Below are 21,276 nucleotides of genomic sequence, written 5' to 3'. Positions count from 1 at the left end.
ATGGTTTTAATTCCGAAACGTTGACGTTACGGGTGAAGCTCGCTTTGGTCTATTTGTTAAGGATTATGTCAATATCATTTGTGTAGCACGAGGTTTCCGGGCGGAACATAAACTGCTATATAAAATATAAAGCTAACATTTAATAAATTTTATATAAAACACGACTTAAATCATTTAAAAGTAAATTAATTAGATATAGATAAAGTGGAATAAAAAAAAACACAAACTAGCTATACCGTTATGTTAAATGCCGTCTATTAGACAAACAAATGGCACGCGTACATAATTATTAAATTATAATTAATATCCACATAAAACAATCATAAGTGCTAAAGTTAAATAATTTGATATAGCAAATAAATAATTATGAAAGAAAAGAAAAACTGTAGCTCAAAGTTTGTCGTTTAAAGGGACAGGTGTTTGGTGACTATTAATAAAAAAAAACATTTTTGTAACATGAAGCAAATCACACGAGTTGCTGCAAAACTAAAACCTTAGGGTTTGAACTTTAAACATTTTTGATCCATCTGAAACGTCCGCAGGTGAATGTCACAAGAGACCTTTGTAAGAAATTTAACTTTTATTTTACTGCAGTGCTACTATTTGCTGTTATCACATTTACAAACCAATTTGGCTAAAATAATAATGAAACGAATACATTATTATTTTAATGGAATCAGGCGTTACCTCGCGGAAGTCCATCCTAAGTAAGAAAAGAACCAATATTTAGCCACTTCCGCACATGCAGTGGTAGTCGTGAACAAAGTGCACCGCCCGCCAGCCCGCCGATAAATGCGTATGCGGCAAACAATGCGAATAACACAACCGCCACTGCCAAACTACTCAACACGTGTTTCACCCCTCCACGGGGCATCTTCAGGAGTTATGTTACACCGATTAGTGCCAAACACAGGGTGAGTCTGTGAGTGATTCGCATTACTAACACTGCATGTGCGGAAGTGGATAAATATTGGTCCTTTTATTACATTATTATTTTACCCGGAGGCCGTTGACCTTTTACATTTTTTTCGACTTTTGAGTTTTTAACAGTCCTCTACATAAATAAGTCATATTATAATGAAATTTGAATTCACTGTAATTATTATCATTAATTTGTACGTAAATCATTTAGAAACACATTCTCTGATGTTTCGTAATTCCAATGGAATACATTTAGCGTGGCAGCAAATCGGCACGAGCTAATTGCAACTGGTTTCAGATAAAATTGAATCGATAATAGAATCATTAGATTTTTTGTTTTACCAAGACTGCTCCTCCGAGAGCATAGTACTAAGAAGAAAATTCTTTTCCGTAGAATAAAGGCCTATTTCCCAATTTTAGGTTTATAAGTAAGAACTTAACAATATTTTTATAGCGACGATATGGCGTTACATACGGAGCTATTTAACACAACGTACTTGCAATGATTCTATTACGAATCCAGTCTTAGGCTTTGGTCGAACTGGTGTGTACCGCATGCCAGTTTCCTTAAAGGTGGCCGTGTAGTACATAAGTATTGTCACATAATAAAAGCTTAAATAAAAAAAAATTCTTACTGAATTCTAAATTCAAATGCTTTATGAAAATAAAAATGTGCACTGTTACGATTCAGAATTATTTTTGAATATGGAATGTACCGCTCAATGATCGAGTTGCGGTTGTCGCGTAACCGCATCGTTGTATTACGCAGTAAATAACATTCGAACTACGGAACAATTTAAATACAACCGATATATTCGTTTGTCGCACAATCAAACATCAAGTTAAAAAAGAAGAAGAAACAAGAAGTCATCCTCACGCCACCAGCAACAACAAGCATAAAGTCCTCAAAACTTCGTGGAATGTTTTTTTAACGTGTCAATAGAAGACACGGGGTATACCAATAACATTTACTATATATAAATACCAATAGTAGACATTGTTTTTAATTAACAAAATAATAACTTTTTTTTAAAAAATTTACCGAATATCGGTAAAGCATTTGACCTATGTCTTGCCTGATGCTAAGCGATGACGAGGTCTAATATGCTAAATCCTTGCCTAGAAGAAACCTATTCACTCCGGACTTGAAGACTTCCTAGCTGTAACATTATTGTATTCCATACCTTGGCATTTCGTAATATAATACTTTTAGTATTAGTGAAACGCTTAGTACGGGTTGAAGGGAAGTTTAAGTTTCTGTTAATTTATAAATGTCTACTATATCTATAAACCTGACTAGTTATTTATTTGAACCTAAAATCGTGACAGTCGTAAGGCGTAGTACATAAACAATAAATTAATTTAGCCGACCATTCAATTTTAAATTTCGAAACTCACCGGCATAGTGAACGGTCAATTGACTTCGGTACGATGCTGCTACAATGGATCCCTCACTTATATATAATAGACACTTCCAGTATGAACATGTCCACCACACTAGCACTGTCTCGCGAGTACGCATACACTGAGATATCACATTTGCCGGACAGAGTCGGCGATAGAGCAGGTCTGGTCTATTCGACGGGTCGCGTCGTTGTGAGCGCGGCCGCGGAACGAGCGGTGACCAGCTCGCCCGCACACCCGGGACCAGTCCCGCTAATGTTTTACATAGATATTTGGACCATAATCTATCTATACATTTTATACGTATTTTACTGGGTGTTTAGTTGTAAAAGCCTTCAATGGGTAAATATATAGTTCATTTGTCGGTAAAAAGCTTTAAAAATTTACGCGCGTTTCCACTCCGAGGTTTGTGACTTCATTTTGTTTTTTGCTACAGATAATAAACAATAACTCACTTTAGTTCGAATTTTGAAAACGTTTTTATTACTGTATCGTTATAAAGTTACTTATTATTTCTGGAAACTTCGATTTTTGTATAGGAGTATCATCATACATTAATTGACAGCTAATATATTATAAATTACCCATTCAAAGCATTTACACCTATAACCAACATAACGAATTCCACACTGAACATTATATTTATATTATATACTCATTACGACAGAAATATAAAAAAACAACACTTCAATTTTGAGTTCTTACATATCTTTAGTACCACAGTTAACCGTATAAAGCTCTCGCCTACATCGAATCAACTTGTACAATATAATAGACCTATGTATGATATCTCTAGAACCAAAAGTGTCAGAGACTTCAAACTCGATAGGAATATTTTTTTCGCGCAGTAAAAAACGTCAGCTGTGTAGGTATATATATAGATTTCGATGAGGCGTTTATTTAGTAGGAAGCAAGCAGGTGACAGTATCTTTTCTACTAATATATTTTTAAAATCGTTATTTATCATGCATATGAATTTTCAAACAGCTGACTAAAAAGGTTACGGATTATTTAAACCGGAATTGGCTTATACAATCTGGTTTGTAGTCTTAACAAATACGTTGTTCATTGAGGTCAGAGTTGAAACCGAATAGTATATACTGTTCTCCGAAGTTGAACAGAGCAGCCTCACAAAATTTATCTGTAAAGAAGCTGCTATACATCTCGTTAACAGTTAAAATCTTACCGTAGTAATTAATAACAAAATTAAGATCGTGATGGTAAAACCAAAACTAAACTAATACTACCAATTGAAAATATTTTGACTTAAATACTTTACTTTTCTATATATTTTGACTCCTCAATTTGACGTTTAAATGACAGCTATTTAATGGAATCAGGCGTTACCTTGCGGAAGTCCATCCTAAATAAGAAAAGGGTCAATATTTAGCCACTTCCGCATATGCAGTCGTGCAACAAAGTGAAACAAAGCCAAACACAGAGTCAGCACTAATCGGTGTAACATAACTCCTGAAGATGCCCCGTGGAGGGGTGAAACACGTGTGAGTGATTTGACGGTGGCAGTTTTGTAATTCGCATTGTTTGCCGCATACGCATTTATCAGCGGGCTTGCGGGCGGTGCACTTTGTTGTACGACTACCACTGCATGTGCGGGAGGGACTAAATATTGGTCCTTTTCTTACTTAAATGACAGCTGTCAACAGTTTTGCTCTAAGGCGCTGAATATATCATAATGTCAAATGACTACATAGGTAGCTGTCATTTAAATATCAAATTGAGATGCCAAAATATATAGACATATATTATATATGTAAAAAGTACCGTTTTGTGAAATTGTAATAAAAGCTGTAAATGTCGTTTCTATTGAGTTAATATTTTGTTTATATGATAATGTAATTCACTGTTTTACTATGTTTTGTTAATCAATTTTAGTTATTAGGACAATCCCATTAAGTACAAAGTATAAAATATTCAAATAGATAAATAATTTTTGTCAACTAGTAATGCGCCATCTATTGGACAGTACCATAGACACCCTATGGTGTAGACCGGTTTCGGGACTTTTTTAATCTCATAGACTACTTTCCAAATTCAACTGGTTCCGGTGGAACCCCAGCGGCTCGCGGCACTTTGTACTAAATATGGATTATACAAGTTTTGACTGTTAACAGTAGCTGAGCTTACAAAATATGATCTGCTTACATTGATTGGTGAAGTCCAGCCAACATTTAAGTTGTTCAATATTGAAAGCAGATACACTTTTGTGAAAGTCAGGTCACCGCTATATTTCCCGTGGTACCCTAGTCCATCTGGACCACTTGGGAACCACGAGAACGGACTTTTGCAAGATATTGGCTTAAACTATTTTTATTTTTTATAAAATCTATATTCCAGAGACACCAGCGTCCGTCCCTTTGTTTACATAACATTGAATATTTCCGTTTTTATTTTGCTCACGTCTTTGCATGTCTATCTCAAATCTTTAATTACTTCAAATTTAAGTGAACTAATTATTATTTTTTAACATCATTGGTGCGTGTTTGTTTTTAAAGCCGCTTACACAATGTACATTACGCTATTATTCCGGCAGATATTTCCACCGGTATCGCTATTGGACCTGCACAAAAGACGGGAAATCAACAGTTACGTGCCAATTATTGGTCTAGTTTGCGCGTCACACGCCCGCCCGGCTCCCCGGCCGGCACAAACCGGTCGCCTACTGTTACGTCGTTACGTTCCTTTATTTTTTTTCCGACCTTTTCGATATTTTAGGCATTTAAGGCAACTATTATTGGGCATGGTGCCCTTCCCTGAAGGAGGTAGTTTTAACATCAGTTTTTATTATATTCTGTTTCAATCATCTAATGATGATTGAAACAGAATATAATAAAAACTGATTACTAATCCGGAGAAAATCGCCATGTTTATGTTCACTTATTACACCCGAAGTTGATTTAAACAATATAAATAAGGAAGGCCATTATTATTATTGTTTTTTATAGAAAAAAAACACACGTCCGATATAACTGCTGGGAACTGAATGAATGAGTTGATTTAATAAAAAGGAGAGCGTGCTTTGCAAGTATCGTTAAAACACAATTTCTAATAATTTATTTAGCGGGGCGCAATGTAATTTTAAAAAAATTAAAGGAATATTAAAGTAACTCGAGCCCCAGCTCGCAAGAGTTTCTCGAGTTTAGTTACTAAAAAGGCGTAAAGTTTAGCTGTAAAATAAAACAACACGTGCGATTACAAAAATTATTTTAAAGAAAATTGTAAAAGATTAAATATTGCAGGTGGAAGATTCGATTCCCGACAAAAACGGTTAAGAAAAACACTATTACGCTAGGAGTAGGAACTAAAAGACAAACATAACGTGAATGCGTATCGTGGTGCACACAAATGTAGGAAGCAAAGAGAGGAAATCTCCATAATCCAAAATCAAAAATACAATCATCGCTGGTCAAACGTAAGGGACTGCCGCCCAAGCTTTCGGCATTCTACAGCATCATCAGTGGCAAGCGCTAAGGTTTGGATCTTGTGAGTCGCGGAATAAGATGCGTCCTTGTTATAGCATGCGTCGCATGTTGGTCGAGGCGGAAGCGCTGGACTGCCTTACCCAGCGGCATCGGACCCCTAGCGGCTGTATTCATTCTTTGACAGAAGATTAGTGTTACTAATCCAGCGGACCTGGCGAGCCGTGTGCAGGTTGCATGGGAGCGGGATAGTTTTTTGAAGAGTTCAAGTCGTAGTCATCATCATCATGTCACCTGGTAGACGCCTCCCATAAAGATCGCCACGATGACTATATATAGCAATAGGTAAATCAATAAGTGGTACCTTTGCGGGGGCTAGCCGCGGCATGGCGAGGCGGCGGCTGGGCCGCGCTACCGCAACGCCGATGAGCGCGTCGCAGAGCGCGCGCAGGCCCGCCCCGCCGCCGCCGCCCCCGCCCGCGGGCGTCGCGGACACGCAGGCTGCGCTGCGCAGCGCGCCGCGCACCACGCCGCAGCTGGCCGCGCGCGACCGCCCGCCCGTCGCCTCTGCCGCAACACACTCATCATTACACCTGTTTCGTATTAGTGCCTGTCTCTATTTTACATCTGGTAACACATATCACCAGTTACAATTTGCTTGAAACTACATAGCGGGGACATTCATCATGGTGTGTGTAAGCTTCCCCAATGATTGAGTAAGGTCAATGAGAATACACGCGCTGGCCGCAAAAAATCGTGTCGTGTTGTTGGAGAATAATCTGAAGTTTACAAAAACACTTCCGTCAGGAAAGTCTGCCTACCTAATCTACCTAGCCTAAACCTACCTAAACCTAAACCTACCTAACCTAACCTAACCTAGACATCTGATAGAAAGTCCACATATTTTTTTAAATATGAGCGGATGCCATCACAATACCATGTGCGACCCGTGCGAGTGCATTTTGTCGTGCACAATACGCCAAATATGGAAGCGTTGGGTAAAATATATATTCTTACAATACACTCCCGTGTTATGTCTCTGGATTATCACACAGTAAATGTAAAGATTTAAACAAAAACAACTAATAGAAAGCACTACCAAAATGTAGAAAATTGTTAAACGGTAACAAACCTTAACTATAACAGTTTTTATAAAAGTAATCATTCGAAGATCAGAGTCTGAATTAGAAGTGTTGGTTGCAAGTTCTTTCCATATCAGGCGTTTAGTAAAACGTTAAAATTAGTAAAACGAGCTCAATTTTGATCCGAATTACTATCAAATTGCGCTCTTCTGGCATTCTTTTCGAGGCCAAAAAAGTGATCTCAAAGTACTACTACTTTCATTTAGAGGTTTTCGTTATTTAAAATCAAGATGTATTGGCATAGCATCCTAAATTAAAAAGTTACAACGCTAAAAGATTTTCTATTTTAAAATCTGTTTAATGAAAAAGGGATAGGTAATAAATACTTTTAGCTGTTAAACAGCTAAAAGTATTTATAAGAACATCGATTTACAAATATATGCACATTGGGCCATCAATTCAATTGATTGTGACTTTGAATGCACAAATTGAATCATAACACGACATGTTATGACACGGATCGACGGCGTAGCGTTGACACTGAGCGCAGGTAACACCGCAACGATGAGATTATACGCGGCAATGCTTTCAACCGCTCCGACAGATAATCCGAGGATGAAACTCGATGCCCGCTGGCTTTATGTAACACATCGCAAACGTATGGATCGATAAGCTAAAATATAATCACATAGTGCCTGCGTACATCCTTATATTAGATATAGAGCAAAAGAAACGGTAGACCAAGTATAATGGAAAAAATCGGTACCTGATACGGAGAATTGCACGGTGAGCAGCGCTTCCATGAGCTTGATGAGCAGGCGTGCGTGCGCGGCGGCGCAGGGCCAGCGGCACAGCCAGTGCAGCACCAGCTTGAGCAGCGCGTAGCTGTGCAGCAGCGTGGGCGCGCGCGACACGTGCTCGCGGAACGCGGGGCTGTGCAGGCACAGCCGGGCGCACGACTTCCAGAACGTAGCGATGTTTTTCAGCGCGTCCAGTTCTTGCTCCACAGTTTCCCCAGCTGCATCCTCACACCTCACTGCATCCGACTCGAATACGTTTTTTAACGGCGAAGAAGAATTTCTCGCGGCTTCGACACCGCCCGCGAGTATCGCCTTCTCTTTCGTCAGGTCGCAGAGCTCCTCATACTTTTCAGCGGGTAGTTTCAATTTGTAAATTTCGTAACATTTATCCGTCATCTCCGACAGAGACTTGAACAGCATCTGGACGGAGGACAGAGAGTTTATTTCTCGGGAGTGTGTCAACTCCGCGTTCTCCTTCATCAGCTTGTATATTTCTACGACGACAGCGATCTCGAGGATCGCGCAGCACTGGTTTGAAAACTCAGGCAGGGAGACCAACTCGAGCACGTAGCTCAGGCCGCCTTTCTGTATAAACTGCTCAGCGAAGGACACCGTGTTAAGCAAACTCGCGAAAATGTTTAAACAAGAGACGGTCAGGAAGTAGGCGGATTCCTCTTGTCGGATGATGTAGCGGTGCTTGGACACAATGAAGGTGGGGTAGATGACGCTAAACAAAAGTTCGCACTTCATCTCCTCGCGGCACTTGGGCGTCACTTTGAGCAGATGGCTCACAGTGGCGTGCAGCACGTTGTTGTGGTTGTCCAGCTGAAGCAACGAGTTGTAATGAATGAGAAAAGACCATACGCTCTTTCTCTCTATGGGGCTGACCCCGTGGTGGCAATACTTCCTCCCCAGATCTTTGGTGTCATCACAGGGTTCGCATATGGAGCAAGGAAGTTGGTCAGTGACGCGCGGAATGAGTATGCTGGAGCCCAGGTCGCCGTAGACCGTGTGTTCGAGCAGCTGCAGGCAGCGCGGCGCAACGCTGTTGTGCGTGAGCATCAGTCTGACGACGCACTCCATGAGGAAGCCGGGCGAAAAGCAGCAGCACACGCCGCACTTCAGCATCACGCGAAGTATTTTCGTCCTGAGTTCAGTTTGCGCAGAGACTTCCTCGTCAGCCACGAGCGACGTCAATGTTCCATAAAGCACGGACACGCAGCACGCGGATGGGAGCGGCAGCCCGGTGGCCGCCTCGCCGAGCAGGTCGTGATGGTGGTGCATGCCCGCGGCGACGCGCTGCCTACACAGCTTGTGCCTGCTCCTGGGGCACGCGGCGGTGTGCACCACTTCGCTGCGCACGCGTTTCATAGCGCTCACCAACGTACCGATGGAATCTATCAGCTTCTTGATTAATACCACACTAAACTCATGGTCCACCCCGGGGATTCTGATCATTAGTTCGATACATTCCTTCAGCAGGCCTCCTTTCAAACATTCCGCGTAGAGCTTGAACTGATCGGTGAACTCCCTGAGCTTGTCGACGCTCCGGCACTGCATCAGCAGGCAGTGGAAGAACGCCGTGATGGAGTATGCTATTCCGAACACGTATTTGAGCAAATTCTCCCCCTCAGTCTCGTTTGGTATTGAGATATCTTTGGCACGGTTTGAGCTGTCCTCCTTGCTGATATATTTACTGTTGGACTTGCAAATGACGTCTTCTAGTATCCTGAGCAGCATCGGCAGAATCCCGTTGTTGATCAGTTTGGCACAGAGATCCGCGTGGATCAGCACTTTATCCAAGGACACGATCAAGAGCTCCGTCAAGGCAAGTTTAATTCGGGACACCTCCTCGCTGTTGTAGTTCCACTGCGCCGGAAGAGATCCGAATTGCAGGGAGCAGAGGTTTTTCAGAGAAAAATTGATGCACTGCATTGAGATCTGCGAGCCTTCGGAGCCCGTGAGGCTGCTCTCGGCCTTGCACAGCTCCTGCAGCAGGTCCGTGATGAGCAGCGTGAACTCGAATCCGGTGATTTGGGTGTTGATGATGTCTTTGTGTTTCTCGTTCATGTAGTCGTCTGCTTTGGGTTTCGCTTTGCGCGGCGAGTACAGCGCGTCGCTGTACAGCGTTTCATTGGGATAGTCGTTGGCGGATCGAACCGGCGAGTTGAAGTATTCGAAGTCGTCGCTGTGGGTGACGACCTTAATGGTCATTGATTTGTTGAGTATCTGGAGGTCGTCGTTGGAGTCGGCGGATTCCGTGGACAGGTCGGAGTCTAACATAGATCGCTTCTTTACTTTACTATCCGGGGAGTCCAGTTTTGAGAGGCCGTTTTGCTTCACCCTGCTGAGTAAAGGAGACAAAGTCAGCATCCATTGAACAAACGCCGCACGAGTGCCTTAATTACATAGCAGTGTTATTGACGTTGGACAACCTACTTGTTTATTTTTATATGCGAAAGCTTTAATGGGGACCAGTTATAAATAGTTTGTTCGTTTTTAATTAGCATAAAGTAACGAACACCTCCTGCGCACGTCGCATTAAATGCACAAATTATTGTTAACCTTTTTGCTTTATCTCGGGCGCTTGATATTTGCCTGTTGATATTGATTAAATAACGGACACAATATTTTATTTTAAGTTTGATGAAAAAACATACGTTTTACCTTGTTTAAGCAAGATTAATTTTTATTTATATTTTTTACTGATATAATATCGGTACGGTTTAGTGTCAGAGAAAATTTAGATTAATATCTCACCTGCCAACGGCTGAGCTTCTGTCGGAGGAGGCGCCTGAGCCGACTTTAGTTCCTTGAGTAAGTTTTGGTTTCGACCAGATTCTGGAAAGATAATCATGATTACTACATTTGTTTTGATCGTGGTACATACGTATTAAATCATGTACATGATTATTTTTCAGTAGGGGCGGTACCGCCCCAGTGAACCGAGTCTTTCATAGACAACGGATCCAAAACAAATGATGGGCTTTATTTCAAAATATTTTATCTAAACGTTTTATTATTGTGATGAGTGATGTGCGTATCTGTGAAGATCTCGGGCGGCAACTGCAATGTGTGGTCTTTAACGTACAGCACGTATACATCGACACACACACACACACACACGGGCGTATGCTCTACACTTACCGGCATAAACCTTTATGTAAACGTCATGCATGTATTACATTTTTAATCGACTCTAAATATCTTATTCCTTTTTCGTGACAACAAATTAAAAACATACTTAACTTCGAATAATAATATCGTCACACGAGTTCCGAACATTTTTATATTTATTTAGATTAACAGAGCATAACCGAGGATACAAATAATACACATTCTTTGCATATATTGTATATTTTCTTCGAAAAATGTCGTGTACGATATTAAACGATTTAATGTTTGTCAAAAGGGACTACCCTTGTAAGAAGCAATAGGCCCTTTAAAATGCCAAGACAGACATCACACAAAACATTTCACAGCTATTTTATAACGAAACAGCTTCATCAGAGTAAACGGCCACTTGAGTGTCGTAGGAGTTGCCAATCCCCAGTCATTCTAGGTAGAAGCGTTGCTCGAGTTACTTCCCCGCCACTTCTTCTTCTAGTGGTAACGCCTTTTTAAGTGGTAGTAACTTTAGCCAGGTAGCAACCGACCAAGAGCAGGTTCGACCCTCACGAGCAGCCTTGTATCGGAATGATAAACGGGTATTGTCGAGGAGTAGCAGCCCAAGTAAAGTTTCCTTTGTGGGAGGACCGTGGTATCTTCCTGAGGCGATGTAAGAGCTCGGCGGAACCAAATCAGATGCAATCGTAGTATGTACCGGCACGAGCCGAGGTTTCACAGGGAGCGCCCTAGCTTCGTTGATTCCAGGATGGGAGGCATTTCTGAAAAGCTTCTTTCGGGTGGTCCGTCTTTTTTTTGTGGCCTCCGCTATTGGGAGCCTCTCGTACCCCCTATCTTGTGTGGGACAAGGACTATTTTACATTATTTAATTTTTCATGAACATTTTTATTTTTTCACTCTTCTTTCATGCATCGTACGATCTATCGTTTGTTTCGTTTCTGTCTTACCACAATTCTTCTGTCATTTCCTTTCGCTCTGTAACGCCTTTCATTCATCCCTCATTACTATTTTACATTTTATTTGTTTTAAATTTTTATTTTATTTCTTTATAAGCTTATTACATTATCACATTATTTTTATTGATTTTGGTAATTTACATTTTTATAGGATTTATTTTTATCTATCACTATGCTTATTATTTTTCTACATAGTAGAAGAAACTCTTCTTTTGTATCTTCTTTTCTAATCAGGGAGGGTATTGATTCCTCCCTGATTTTTACACCAGACCGGCACTCGAAGTCGAACCGAAGTCCCCCGAATGCGGGACACTGGGCCGCGGATCACGGTCTCGGGTGGTCCGTCAGTTACTGTCGTAGCTCTTTCAATGTCGAGAATTGTGTCAAATGTGTTTTCTTTTAGCACGGTTTTTATTTTTTGAGGAGAGGCAAACTCTGGAATCGTCCCCGGCCTTTGCTTATTCTCAACGGATTCATTTCCACTTTTGAATTGCTAATACCAAAAATACAAAAGCAGCCTTAACTTAAACAAAAACTTATATCAACGCGTTGTTCAAAATTCTCGATGCGCGACAAATACAACGAATATGTCCTCACTCTTCTTGCTGTGGAAGCTATAGACAAGCAGCAGCTTGTTCAAATTAACTGCAGACTACCTCAATGAATCAGACAGACGTAAATACAGTGGTTTCTGATATAAAAATTTAATCAGCGTATTTTTTTTTGACTGAACCTCTTTAAAGTATACTAGCAAGACAGGAACAGGCACAGCATGGCGACTGTGTGGCAGAGCGGAAACATACCTGTTAGAGAAGAGCGCGTGTATGGGCGGGCGGCGCGCGGCGCGTAAGGCGGGCGCCGGAGGCCCCGCCCCGCCGCAGCCCGCCAGCTCGCCGAACAGCCACACCAGTACTGAGCTTAACTGCCGGCAGCACGACAAACCCTGCCGAAAAACCTTGCCGTTTTATAACGAATATATATTTGTACAAGTGTAACTATGTGATGTTTACAAATAAAAACGAATCGACAAATCGAAGAACACTAAAACTTGATTATTCCGACTAGTTTTGTTAAAACAAGCGAACGGTTCTTATGGAGTGAGCAAGTGAATATTGAGAAAATTCAAGGAAAACAGGAAACCACTGCTGGACATAGGCCTCCCCACAGATTTCCATTAAGGTCCGTAGGGCGCGAAATCTAGCGCCTTCCGAAGACCTAACAAGACCGTCTGTCCACTTTGTTGGTACGCTGCGGCAGCCGAACTTTGTTCTCCTCTCAACTTTTTTTTGTTTTAGTTGTTCCTAATTTTAATTTATTTTAAGTGTTTTCTGTTATTGATAAATGCTGCAGCGCCTTAGGAAAAAGTTGGTTCCCTCAGAAAAAAGAGCGCGGACGGATGGAATGCGGCTGATAGTGCTCCGTGCACACCTATTCATTGGGGACGTTACTTCTGCTGCCTCCCCAGATCGGGAAACCAAGCTTATAGTCCGGGCAAGCGGACGCTTGGTTTATCGAGGCTTAAATTCGCTGCCTCTTCAGACATATCTTTCTTTCAGCATGTACTCTACACCCGGTACAAAGTAACACCACAACATTCCTCATGAATAGAGCCGTTGGTCCGAGCATTAGGTCAATGACCTGTCGCAATGCACGTATTCTCGCGCGCGCAACTTGTTCGCGCGAAGAGATAACCTAACATTATTTTCCTAGAGGTGTGTAATCAGTTTTACTGTTGGTACAGATGCCTCCCCGCACAGCAAGAGGGCCACAGTCTACGGCAAGGGTCACGCAGGGTTTAGTGTGTTGCATAGCTTTAGAACATTTTATCTAAAAATGTGCTATTTTACTCGCCAACTTTCCGTTATTTTTTTTAGTACTTCCAGTGTAAATACTGCACGCATGTTACTGGCGCCGGTCGGGAAATGAACTGGTCACTATTCACATAAGTCGGAATTATTAACCACTGAGCTGTCTCTGCGCGCTGCTTATGACTTCTATCTTCGATTTGCTACAGTTAGGAAATTTGTTTTGGTTGTTATCAACCAGCTGGTCTTAGACCGTTAGTTCTCCATCGTAAAAACCAAACTATTAGTGCAACGCCTGAAATTAACCACGTGATCAATAAATACAACCTTTTTATTTTAATTGACAGCGCTTATCAAATCCGTCATGTTTCGCTTACATAATCAGTATAGATAAGGGCTTGCAACAAACTGAGCGGGTGCAGAGTGAGCTGACCCGCGATAAGGGCAGCCGGTGGCAGGCATCTCAACTTTGACACCTTTGGATGACGACTGATAACGGCTTTTTTAACATAAAGTCAATTTGTTTCAGCCCATAGACGCCCACTGCAAGATATAGACCTTCCTCAAAGATATGTATGGGGGATATACCATAATCGTTTATTTAAACTTAGTTTTAAATAGTTTACGATTTAAGTTACATACAAAAAAAATCGTAAATATTAAACATAATTTTAAAAACAAATGCACGTACGCTAATGTCTATGGAATATAGATCCTTAAAATAAAAAAAGATATAGCATAATCGCTACGCTAGGCAGGCGGGTTGGCGATCGTAGTGTGGTATTATGGTACGCAGAGGATGTTGCTGTCCATCCTCTAGAAACATATTTGTGAATGATTTATATAAGTTTGTATATTGAGAATTAAATCCGCGACCTATGATCGCAAGTCTCATTTCTCTACCGCCGTGCTACCACTGCTCGTCTTTCAGGTAGCTTTATTTTTTCATCACCTCATCTTCCCACCCAACGTCAAACATTCTAGAAATTATATGCCGATATATAATGACGGGTCTCAAAGAAGGCTGGGAGTTTTTCGTTTTGACAAAGAAGCTACAGCGGGTTCGTAGCCCGGTGTCGGAGTGAAGTAGAGTTCGTGGCGTAAACACTAAGAGTTCAAAGAGTTATAGTTGATTGATCAACTGTATTCGAATTGTCGGTACAAGTCTTTTGAGAAAAAACTGATATTTTATTACAAGTTAGTTACTCTTCAACTCACTGGATGGCATTCTCCATCTTCTTTCAGCCTATAGAAGTGTTTCCTAACGTAGGGCCTACACCCCACAAAGAGGCAATTTGATTGTTAACGGGAGCAATTCAAAAATAAACTCGATGCGAGTTTAATACTTTCGCTTTGATATATAAAATTACACATGTTACATACAGACAAAAAGGTTGAGAAACTCTACTATTAGACCCTTAGTGCGAGCTACAGGCCTGCACCAAAGGCATTTGTGAACCATAAAACTCTACTTGCATAAAAAATAACCAACTATACTGTGATGGATCGGCAAAATACTGGCTCGAAGCTTTGGACTACGGACAGAGACGAACCAAAAGGTTCATTGGTGACAATGCTTTGGTGAGCGCTTAACTTAAAAGCTTGGAGCACCGGCGAAATGTTGCCAGTTTCTCGGTATTCTACAGATTGCATTTTAGAGAGTGTGCGCTAAAGTAATATAAATAACTACTTCTTCTTCCACAACTAACTGTTTCCGAAGTGGTATGTCTACCTAGTAATAGCAACGGACCATGTCGAGTTGCGCTATAAACGGGTATTACCAAAAGGACCCTTGAACTTAGTCAGTCCATGATAAGTCCATACGCCAAAGTATCTAAGACCTCAGCGTCTTGAACTCAGGTCCCAAAAAAAATTTCCTTGTTTAAAACGAGCGTGACGGCGTGTGTGCTAGGCAAGTAAGATGTGTAGACTTAGTATTAACAATGTCGTAGTGTGCTGACCTCTACGCCGAGCATGCGCAGCAGCACGAGGCAGCGCCAGGCGGGGCCGCGCAGCACGTACTTGCGCAGCGTGTCCGCGCCCGACTGCGCCTGCGCGCGGCTGAATACGCTCGCCGGTTGCGCTCGCGCACCTCCCCCGCCCTCGCTGCTGCGCCACTCTGCGCGCAATACACAATAGATTTGTAACCCTACTGTAAGAATGTGACTAACAATGGAAAAGATTACAGGAAATAACTTTATTTTTCTCAATAAAAAGTAATGTGTGTTCAAGAATTAACCGGTTAATTAATCAATGTTCTAATACCTCCAGTTTCTTCGATAATCGCCCTTTAATCCATGATCAATGCAAAACTAAACCAACGCTGTATTGGGCGTTGTCTAAACCAAGTCCTAAGTAAGAAAAGGACCAACATTTAGCCATTTTCGCACATGCAGTGGTAGTCGTGCAACAAAGTGCACCGCCCGCCAGCCCGCTGATAAATGCCTATGCGGCAAACAATGCGAATTACACAACTGCCACCGTTAAATCACTCAACGCGTGTTTTACTCCTCCACGGGGCATCTTCAGGAGTTATGTTACACCGATTAGTGCCAAACACAGAGTCTAACCGTAACTTTTTAAGTTAGTGTCACTTACCATCGTGGCCGCCGGCTGTTCCATTGGTGGTATAGGTATCTGGTGCTGGTGGTGCCGGTGGTGCTGGCGCCGCGTGGTGCAGGTTGACGGAGGAGGTGACGCGGTGGATGCCGCACAGCAGCTCGCAGCCCACCAGCGTCACCACGCCGCTCACCGGGCTGCATGGGAATGGCACGGACTGTTATTACACGCGCGGCTCTATGTATGTTATTAATATGTAATTTAGTCTAGCAACAGAATGAACATTTACAAAACCGCTTACTAAACCGATCACTACACAAATATCTATTCAAACTTCAGACTTCCAATCTCGAAGTGCTCTTTTTGGTCAGCATTTAGGCCAATGACTTCTGGTATTACAAAATATGCCGGAACAGTTATACGTACAGAAAATTGATGAATTTGCACGGTTACTGAAACTAAACTGGTTTAAATGCCCACAATTACACATTTTTATTATCATATTATATCATATGTCATATTTATTAAGATATATGTTTTTAATTTTTACTTATTTTATACATATAAAACCAAAAGTAAAGATTTAGTTATATCTTTAGAAAGCCAAAAGCACATTTAGTTTGAGTAAAATAAATATTTTTTGATTGTTGATAATTAAGTTAAATGACTTTAGGAACACGAGTGACGTGAAATAGTTACCAAAATTTGATGAGGTCCTTGGGGTCAACAGCGTCGTCGAGCCGCACGAGGAACTCCGCCAGGAACAGATCCAACCATGTCGACTTCTGTAACACAGGGATGGTTCACTTCGTAGCAATACGTCTCTTGTTTTCTATCATCATCATTTTGCCTGTTGGATGTTCATTGGTAGACAAAGACCTTCCTCTTCGATTTGCAATAGGATTCTTTCATAGACTTTAACAAATCTTTTACTTATATTGCGATTTATTTAGTACGTAATGTCTAAGCGGTGGCCGGCCAACAATGGGTCAAAGGAATAAGTATCGATTGAAAGAAAGAGTACCAATACAGGAAATAAGTTTATATAGTCAAGGAGACGAGGGTAAGTTACAAGTCGCTTTAAAAAATTGAATTTTAAACCGACCCGAAAGTCCACATGCTTTAAGCAATCAATACAACCTGTATTTTATCTAATGTTAAAATAATATAAAACACTAATTGCCATATAATTAAGTTTCGTTTTTGTTTTAGGTGACACAATTATGTTTTTTTGGTAATTAACTTCTACCGAAGCCTCTTCTGCTCACCTCGTATGTTCCAGTTTCCGCTTTGAAGAAGTGATCCCAAAATATCTTCAAGGAGTCTGGCTCCTCCTCCGTGGCCATGTCCGCCGCGTCTCCACCTGCGTCCGGAAACAGACAGCACATCACTTGCCAAATCGAAATAATGCCTCAACTCTTTGAAGGTCGAAGGAAGCTAGCACTAGAAACAGCGACTTTGTTATACCTTTGTCTATGCTTCATAGAATCAAGTAACCTTTTTGTACAACACAATCACGTGTAATATTTCTGAACTATCATGTAATAAATTTAACACATTAAGAACCGCAAAAAAATCTGTAAGACATGCGCCTGCACAGTTTGGGGCAAACTGGTACGTTCTAAAATCATTATAACGTTGTTATATACGAAGCAATTTTGGTTTTAATTTCAGAAATTGTACAAAAAATATGTCATTTAATAATTATAATGGCTTTTTTTAAAAAGTGAAATTGTTCGAAGTTTTTACCAATTGTAAAATAGGATGCACTATTGTTATAATTAAAAAATGTTTTATAGTGGTTATAATAAAATTTTATTTAAAAATAAATATCATCAATGTTTCTAGTACCTTTTTTACTTTTCAGTGCTTTATGTGTTAACTCCAACAATTAGATCGTTTTCTTCGCTGTAGAAGATATAAAGGCGAACATTCTGTGGGCCTCATTAGATTCTTGGATTAAATTAGATTTAACCACCAAGTTTAATATATTAACTGCTGTGTTTGTTCCAAAATACACAAATTAGGATACGATGTATCAAAGTTGGTCTCTAAAGATATACATAGAAAACACGGCATCCACGCCTAACAGACGGAACACGAAACATGAGAAAGCTCGTGAGATAAAATTCTATTAGAGTGTAATGGATTTTAAAGTAATAACGTAACATATTTCAAACCAATTACCCTCCCATATTACAAAATATTGCGAAAGTGACCACAAAAACAAATCGTCCGAGTTTGTTGCGGGCTCTTCTCAATTCAGATCGTGTTTGGAACTGTCATAGATGCAAGTTGAAGTATGCTATTATAGGGGAACTAGTTTATGCCAAATTGGACATTTCTAATGTTCTTCTCATAACGTATACATCTCAGTAATCACTGTGAATTATTCTATGAATAAATGAATACATAACTTTAGACGTTATATAGTTGACTTTACTCGCTACACTCGAAATAATGTAACGGCACAAGACGAGGCTTCCACGGGAGCCGTCGTGCTCGGTCACAGTATTTGGGTTAAGTGCCTTCGACGCCTCGAGCCCGATGAAGCCGTGAACGCCGACGAAAGGAGCAGTTGCCGATGATTAAAACTGTGGCGCATGTTTTTATACAAAATCACGGTACATTTTCTACGCTTAGCTGCTAATTGTTTAACATTATGCTATAGGAAGACCTCCAATGCAAACGCCGCAACACATTATTTGACTACCATCAACAAAACTCAAAACTCATTTAAAAATAAATTGAAGGTTAAAGCTTATTATTCAATAATAATAATCCTTGGCAGCGATGTCGCCTGATTATTTTGATTTAATTTAGTCTATATCTGATACAGTGCATAAATATAATTCTATTGTGTTAAACTATTAAAACATGTGTTGATGTGGAGTTTCCTTCTGCTCCTTCTCTACAATCATAACACCTTGCGAAGCAAAGCAAAGTCGAAAATAATATGCAATATAAAAGGAAGTGTTGGTTATTGGCCTATTGTACTCTGATAGAAAAAAAAAACACGTATTTCAGAGTGATCACTTTATTTCACACTTTGATTATAATCAACGTTCATGTAGCAAATTAACTTTTTTATTTCACACCCCGCAAGAATTTACATTTCGTTATTCAATTTTCTTTATAATGTTTGACGGTAATGTATAGATTTTATACGTTCCTAAAACATCTTTCATGGATAGATTGACGATAAATTTTTGACAGGTAGGGGCCTGAATCTGTTTTATTTTTGTCTTGCTTGTATAAAAACGAAAGCCATGCTTTTATAATTTTTTCTTTCTATAAAGACCTTCTATGAGTTCAAAAAATATCAAATCAGTACAAACGGTCTAAAGTATTGCATTTACAATATAGATATTTATTTAAGTACTTTCAATGTTGTTGTACTAGTGATTTCAATTACCTACACGTCATTCAATTGAACAATTGCGACGGAATATTGAAAAACAATGTTGGTGAACATTAAAATTATTTATTACTCTTAGCACTGTACGATGAGGGTCAAGATATATCTAGAAGCCCCTCAGCGATAATCCTACGCGCGCACAAACGCCGCGCGAAAATGTACCGCCCCGGCCGTTGACCCCTTACTTAATTTTTAACATTAACACTGTATTTGCTATACGGATACTAAAATCTATAAAACAAAAATTATATACTCAATTATAAATCACTGATATTTATAAAAGATATTATCATTTCCGAGTTCGCAGTTTATTTTTGTTCCTGGTTTATATTAGTTAAGAACGATCAATTTTTCGGACAACACAAACTTTTTAACCCTCGTTTGGTAAGTAACAAAAGAAATTTACAATAGGCTCAGACATATTAAAGGAGACATCAAAAGCTAAGTTTTGTGTTATAGTAGTATGTGCCGGCTAACTCACACATAGACATAGCAACAGTCGGAGCCAAAATGTGCGCGTGCGCAGCGCGCCAACGCGACCGACTGATAAGAGAGATAACGATTTGTAAACATAAACAACGCTCGGCGGCTTGAAGCTCGCAATTCTATTCTGTTACATCCTAACTCTAATTTGAACGATATACAATTAAATTTATACCCTCTCGTGTATTTGTCTACAAAAGAGGAAATTAATGTTAGAGGACGTGGTCATCCTTTCGCCACCATTACAACTGTGCGATATATATATTGTAATGGTGGTGAAATGCAAATCTGAGAACAACATCTACGAACAACTCTCAATAACTTGGAATGGCATTTATCATTACGTTATCGTCAAAAGCTGTGATGCTAATAGAAAACCGCTAATGTGACAGTACAGTTTTAAAGGCATAGAGCATGGACTCGATGAATCTAGACTAGCAAAGAAAAAATACAAGCAAATTGCAGTGCATTATCCTGTAGATGTGACGATGGATATATGAAATTATTCGTAAAAATATAAGCATGCGTGTGCGCAGCGAATTTGAAATTAAAATTAAATTATATATATTTCATCTGACGCAATCAAGAGTTACTAATCGAATCATTATATTTCGTTTACTATTTTGTCGAGACAAAAATATGTTCACACTATAATTTAACATTAATAAGTAGAATAATAATTGTAAAAATTGTAATAAAGTTGTGAATAAAACAAATTGTTTTCGTTCGTTCCAATACCCGCTAGTTGAGTTTATCAGATGACGACGACGCCGAAGGAGGTCCGCTTCGTACCTGAGAGGAGAGCAGGAGTTCCCTGCGCGAGGTCGTGCGTGGTCAGCAGCGGCGGGCGGCCGCCGTGTCGCGCCGCGTCTATGGCTCGGTATTGTGTAATTGATAAATTGCGCGCAAATGCGACCCGCGGCCCGCGCGCGCCGGCACTGGCTGCGAGAAACCTTATCGGTGCGGTCATCGCGAGCGCGCCCCGCGAGCCCGCTCGCCTCCTTTATATACTTATAAAGAAAACACATTTTTTCCCTTAACAAAAGCTGTTGGAATCTACAGCTCCGTCAAACGTGGCAGAGAGCACCAGGAGCGCTTTCAAAGCGTCGTTGTTTTCCAGCCTCTCATAGACACCCGCGTCCTTTTACAGGCAAAATAAAATCTCTAACGCGCCATTTTACGCCGAATTAAACATGTAAGACAGCTTAGTTTTTTTAAAATGTAAATACAAGTACTTTATGGGCGCTAGAGTGTATAATAAGTTCGCGTGCTCTATCAAAAATCT

At 40.4% G+C, this 21,276-nt stretch overlaps 2 protein-coding genes across 2 annotated transcripts in view; both read right to left on the bottom strand.

Annotated features, from left to right (window-relative positions):
* The window catches only part of mv (lysosomal-trafficking regulator mauve), a 40,734-nt gene extending 38,244 nt beyond the window's left edge, over positions 1-2,490 (bottom strand). The window contains exon 1 of the mRNA XM_068776612.1: positions 2,320-2,490. Coding sequence (XP_068632713.1) covers positions 2,320-2,325 — 6 coding nt within the window. The 5' untranslated portion in view covers positions 2,326-2,490. The remainder of the gene's footprint in view (positions 1-2,319) is intronic.
* A 2,404-nt stretch (positions 2,491-4,894) lies between these two features.
* LOC137932920 (uncharacterized) lies at positions 4,895-20,961 on the bottom strand. The gene is made up of 10 exons (XM_068776610.1): positions 20,784-20,961; positions 17,359-17,453; positions 16,790-16,875; positions 16,130-16,287; positions 15,493-15,650; positions 12,530-12,669; positions 10,405-10,485; positions 7,611-9,991; positions 6,127-6,329; positions 4,895-4,903 (listed from the first exon to the last, which is right to left on the bottom strand). Exons 1-10 carry the CDS (start codon positions 20,959-20,961, stop codon positions 4,895-4,897), a joined length of 3,489 nt encoding a protein of 1,162 aa, XP_068632711.1.
* Between the last annotated feature and the right edge of the window lie 315 nt (positions 20,962-21,276).

Source organism: Battus philenor, unplaced genomic scaffold, assembly GCF_028537555.1.
Source record: "Battus philenor isolate CCGP_79_NKW_IND1 unplaced genomic scaffold, ilBatPhil1.0.hap1 SCAF_12, whole genome shotgun sequence".
Taxonomy (NCBI): domain Eukaryota; kingdom Metazoa; phylum Arthropoda; class Insecta; order Lepidoptera; family Papilionidae; genus Battus; species Battus philenor.
The sequence above is the reverse complement of the archived record's forward strand: the minus strand, read 5'-3'. Positions and strand labels throughout refer to the sequence as shown.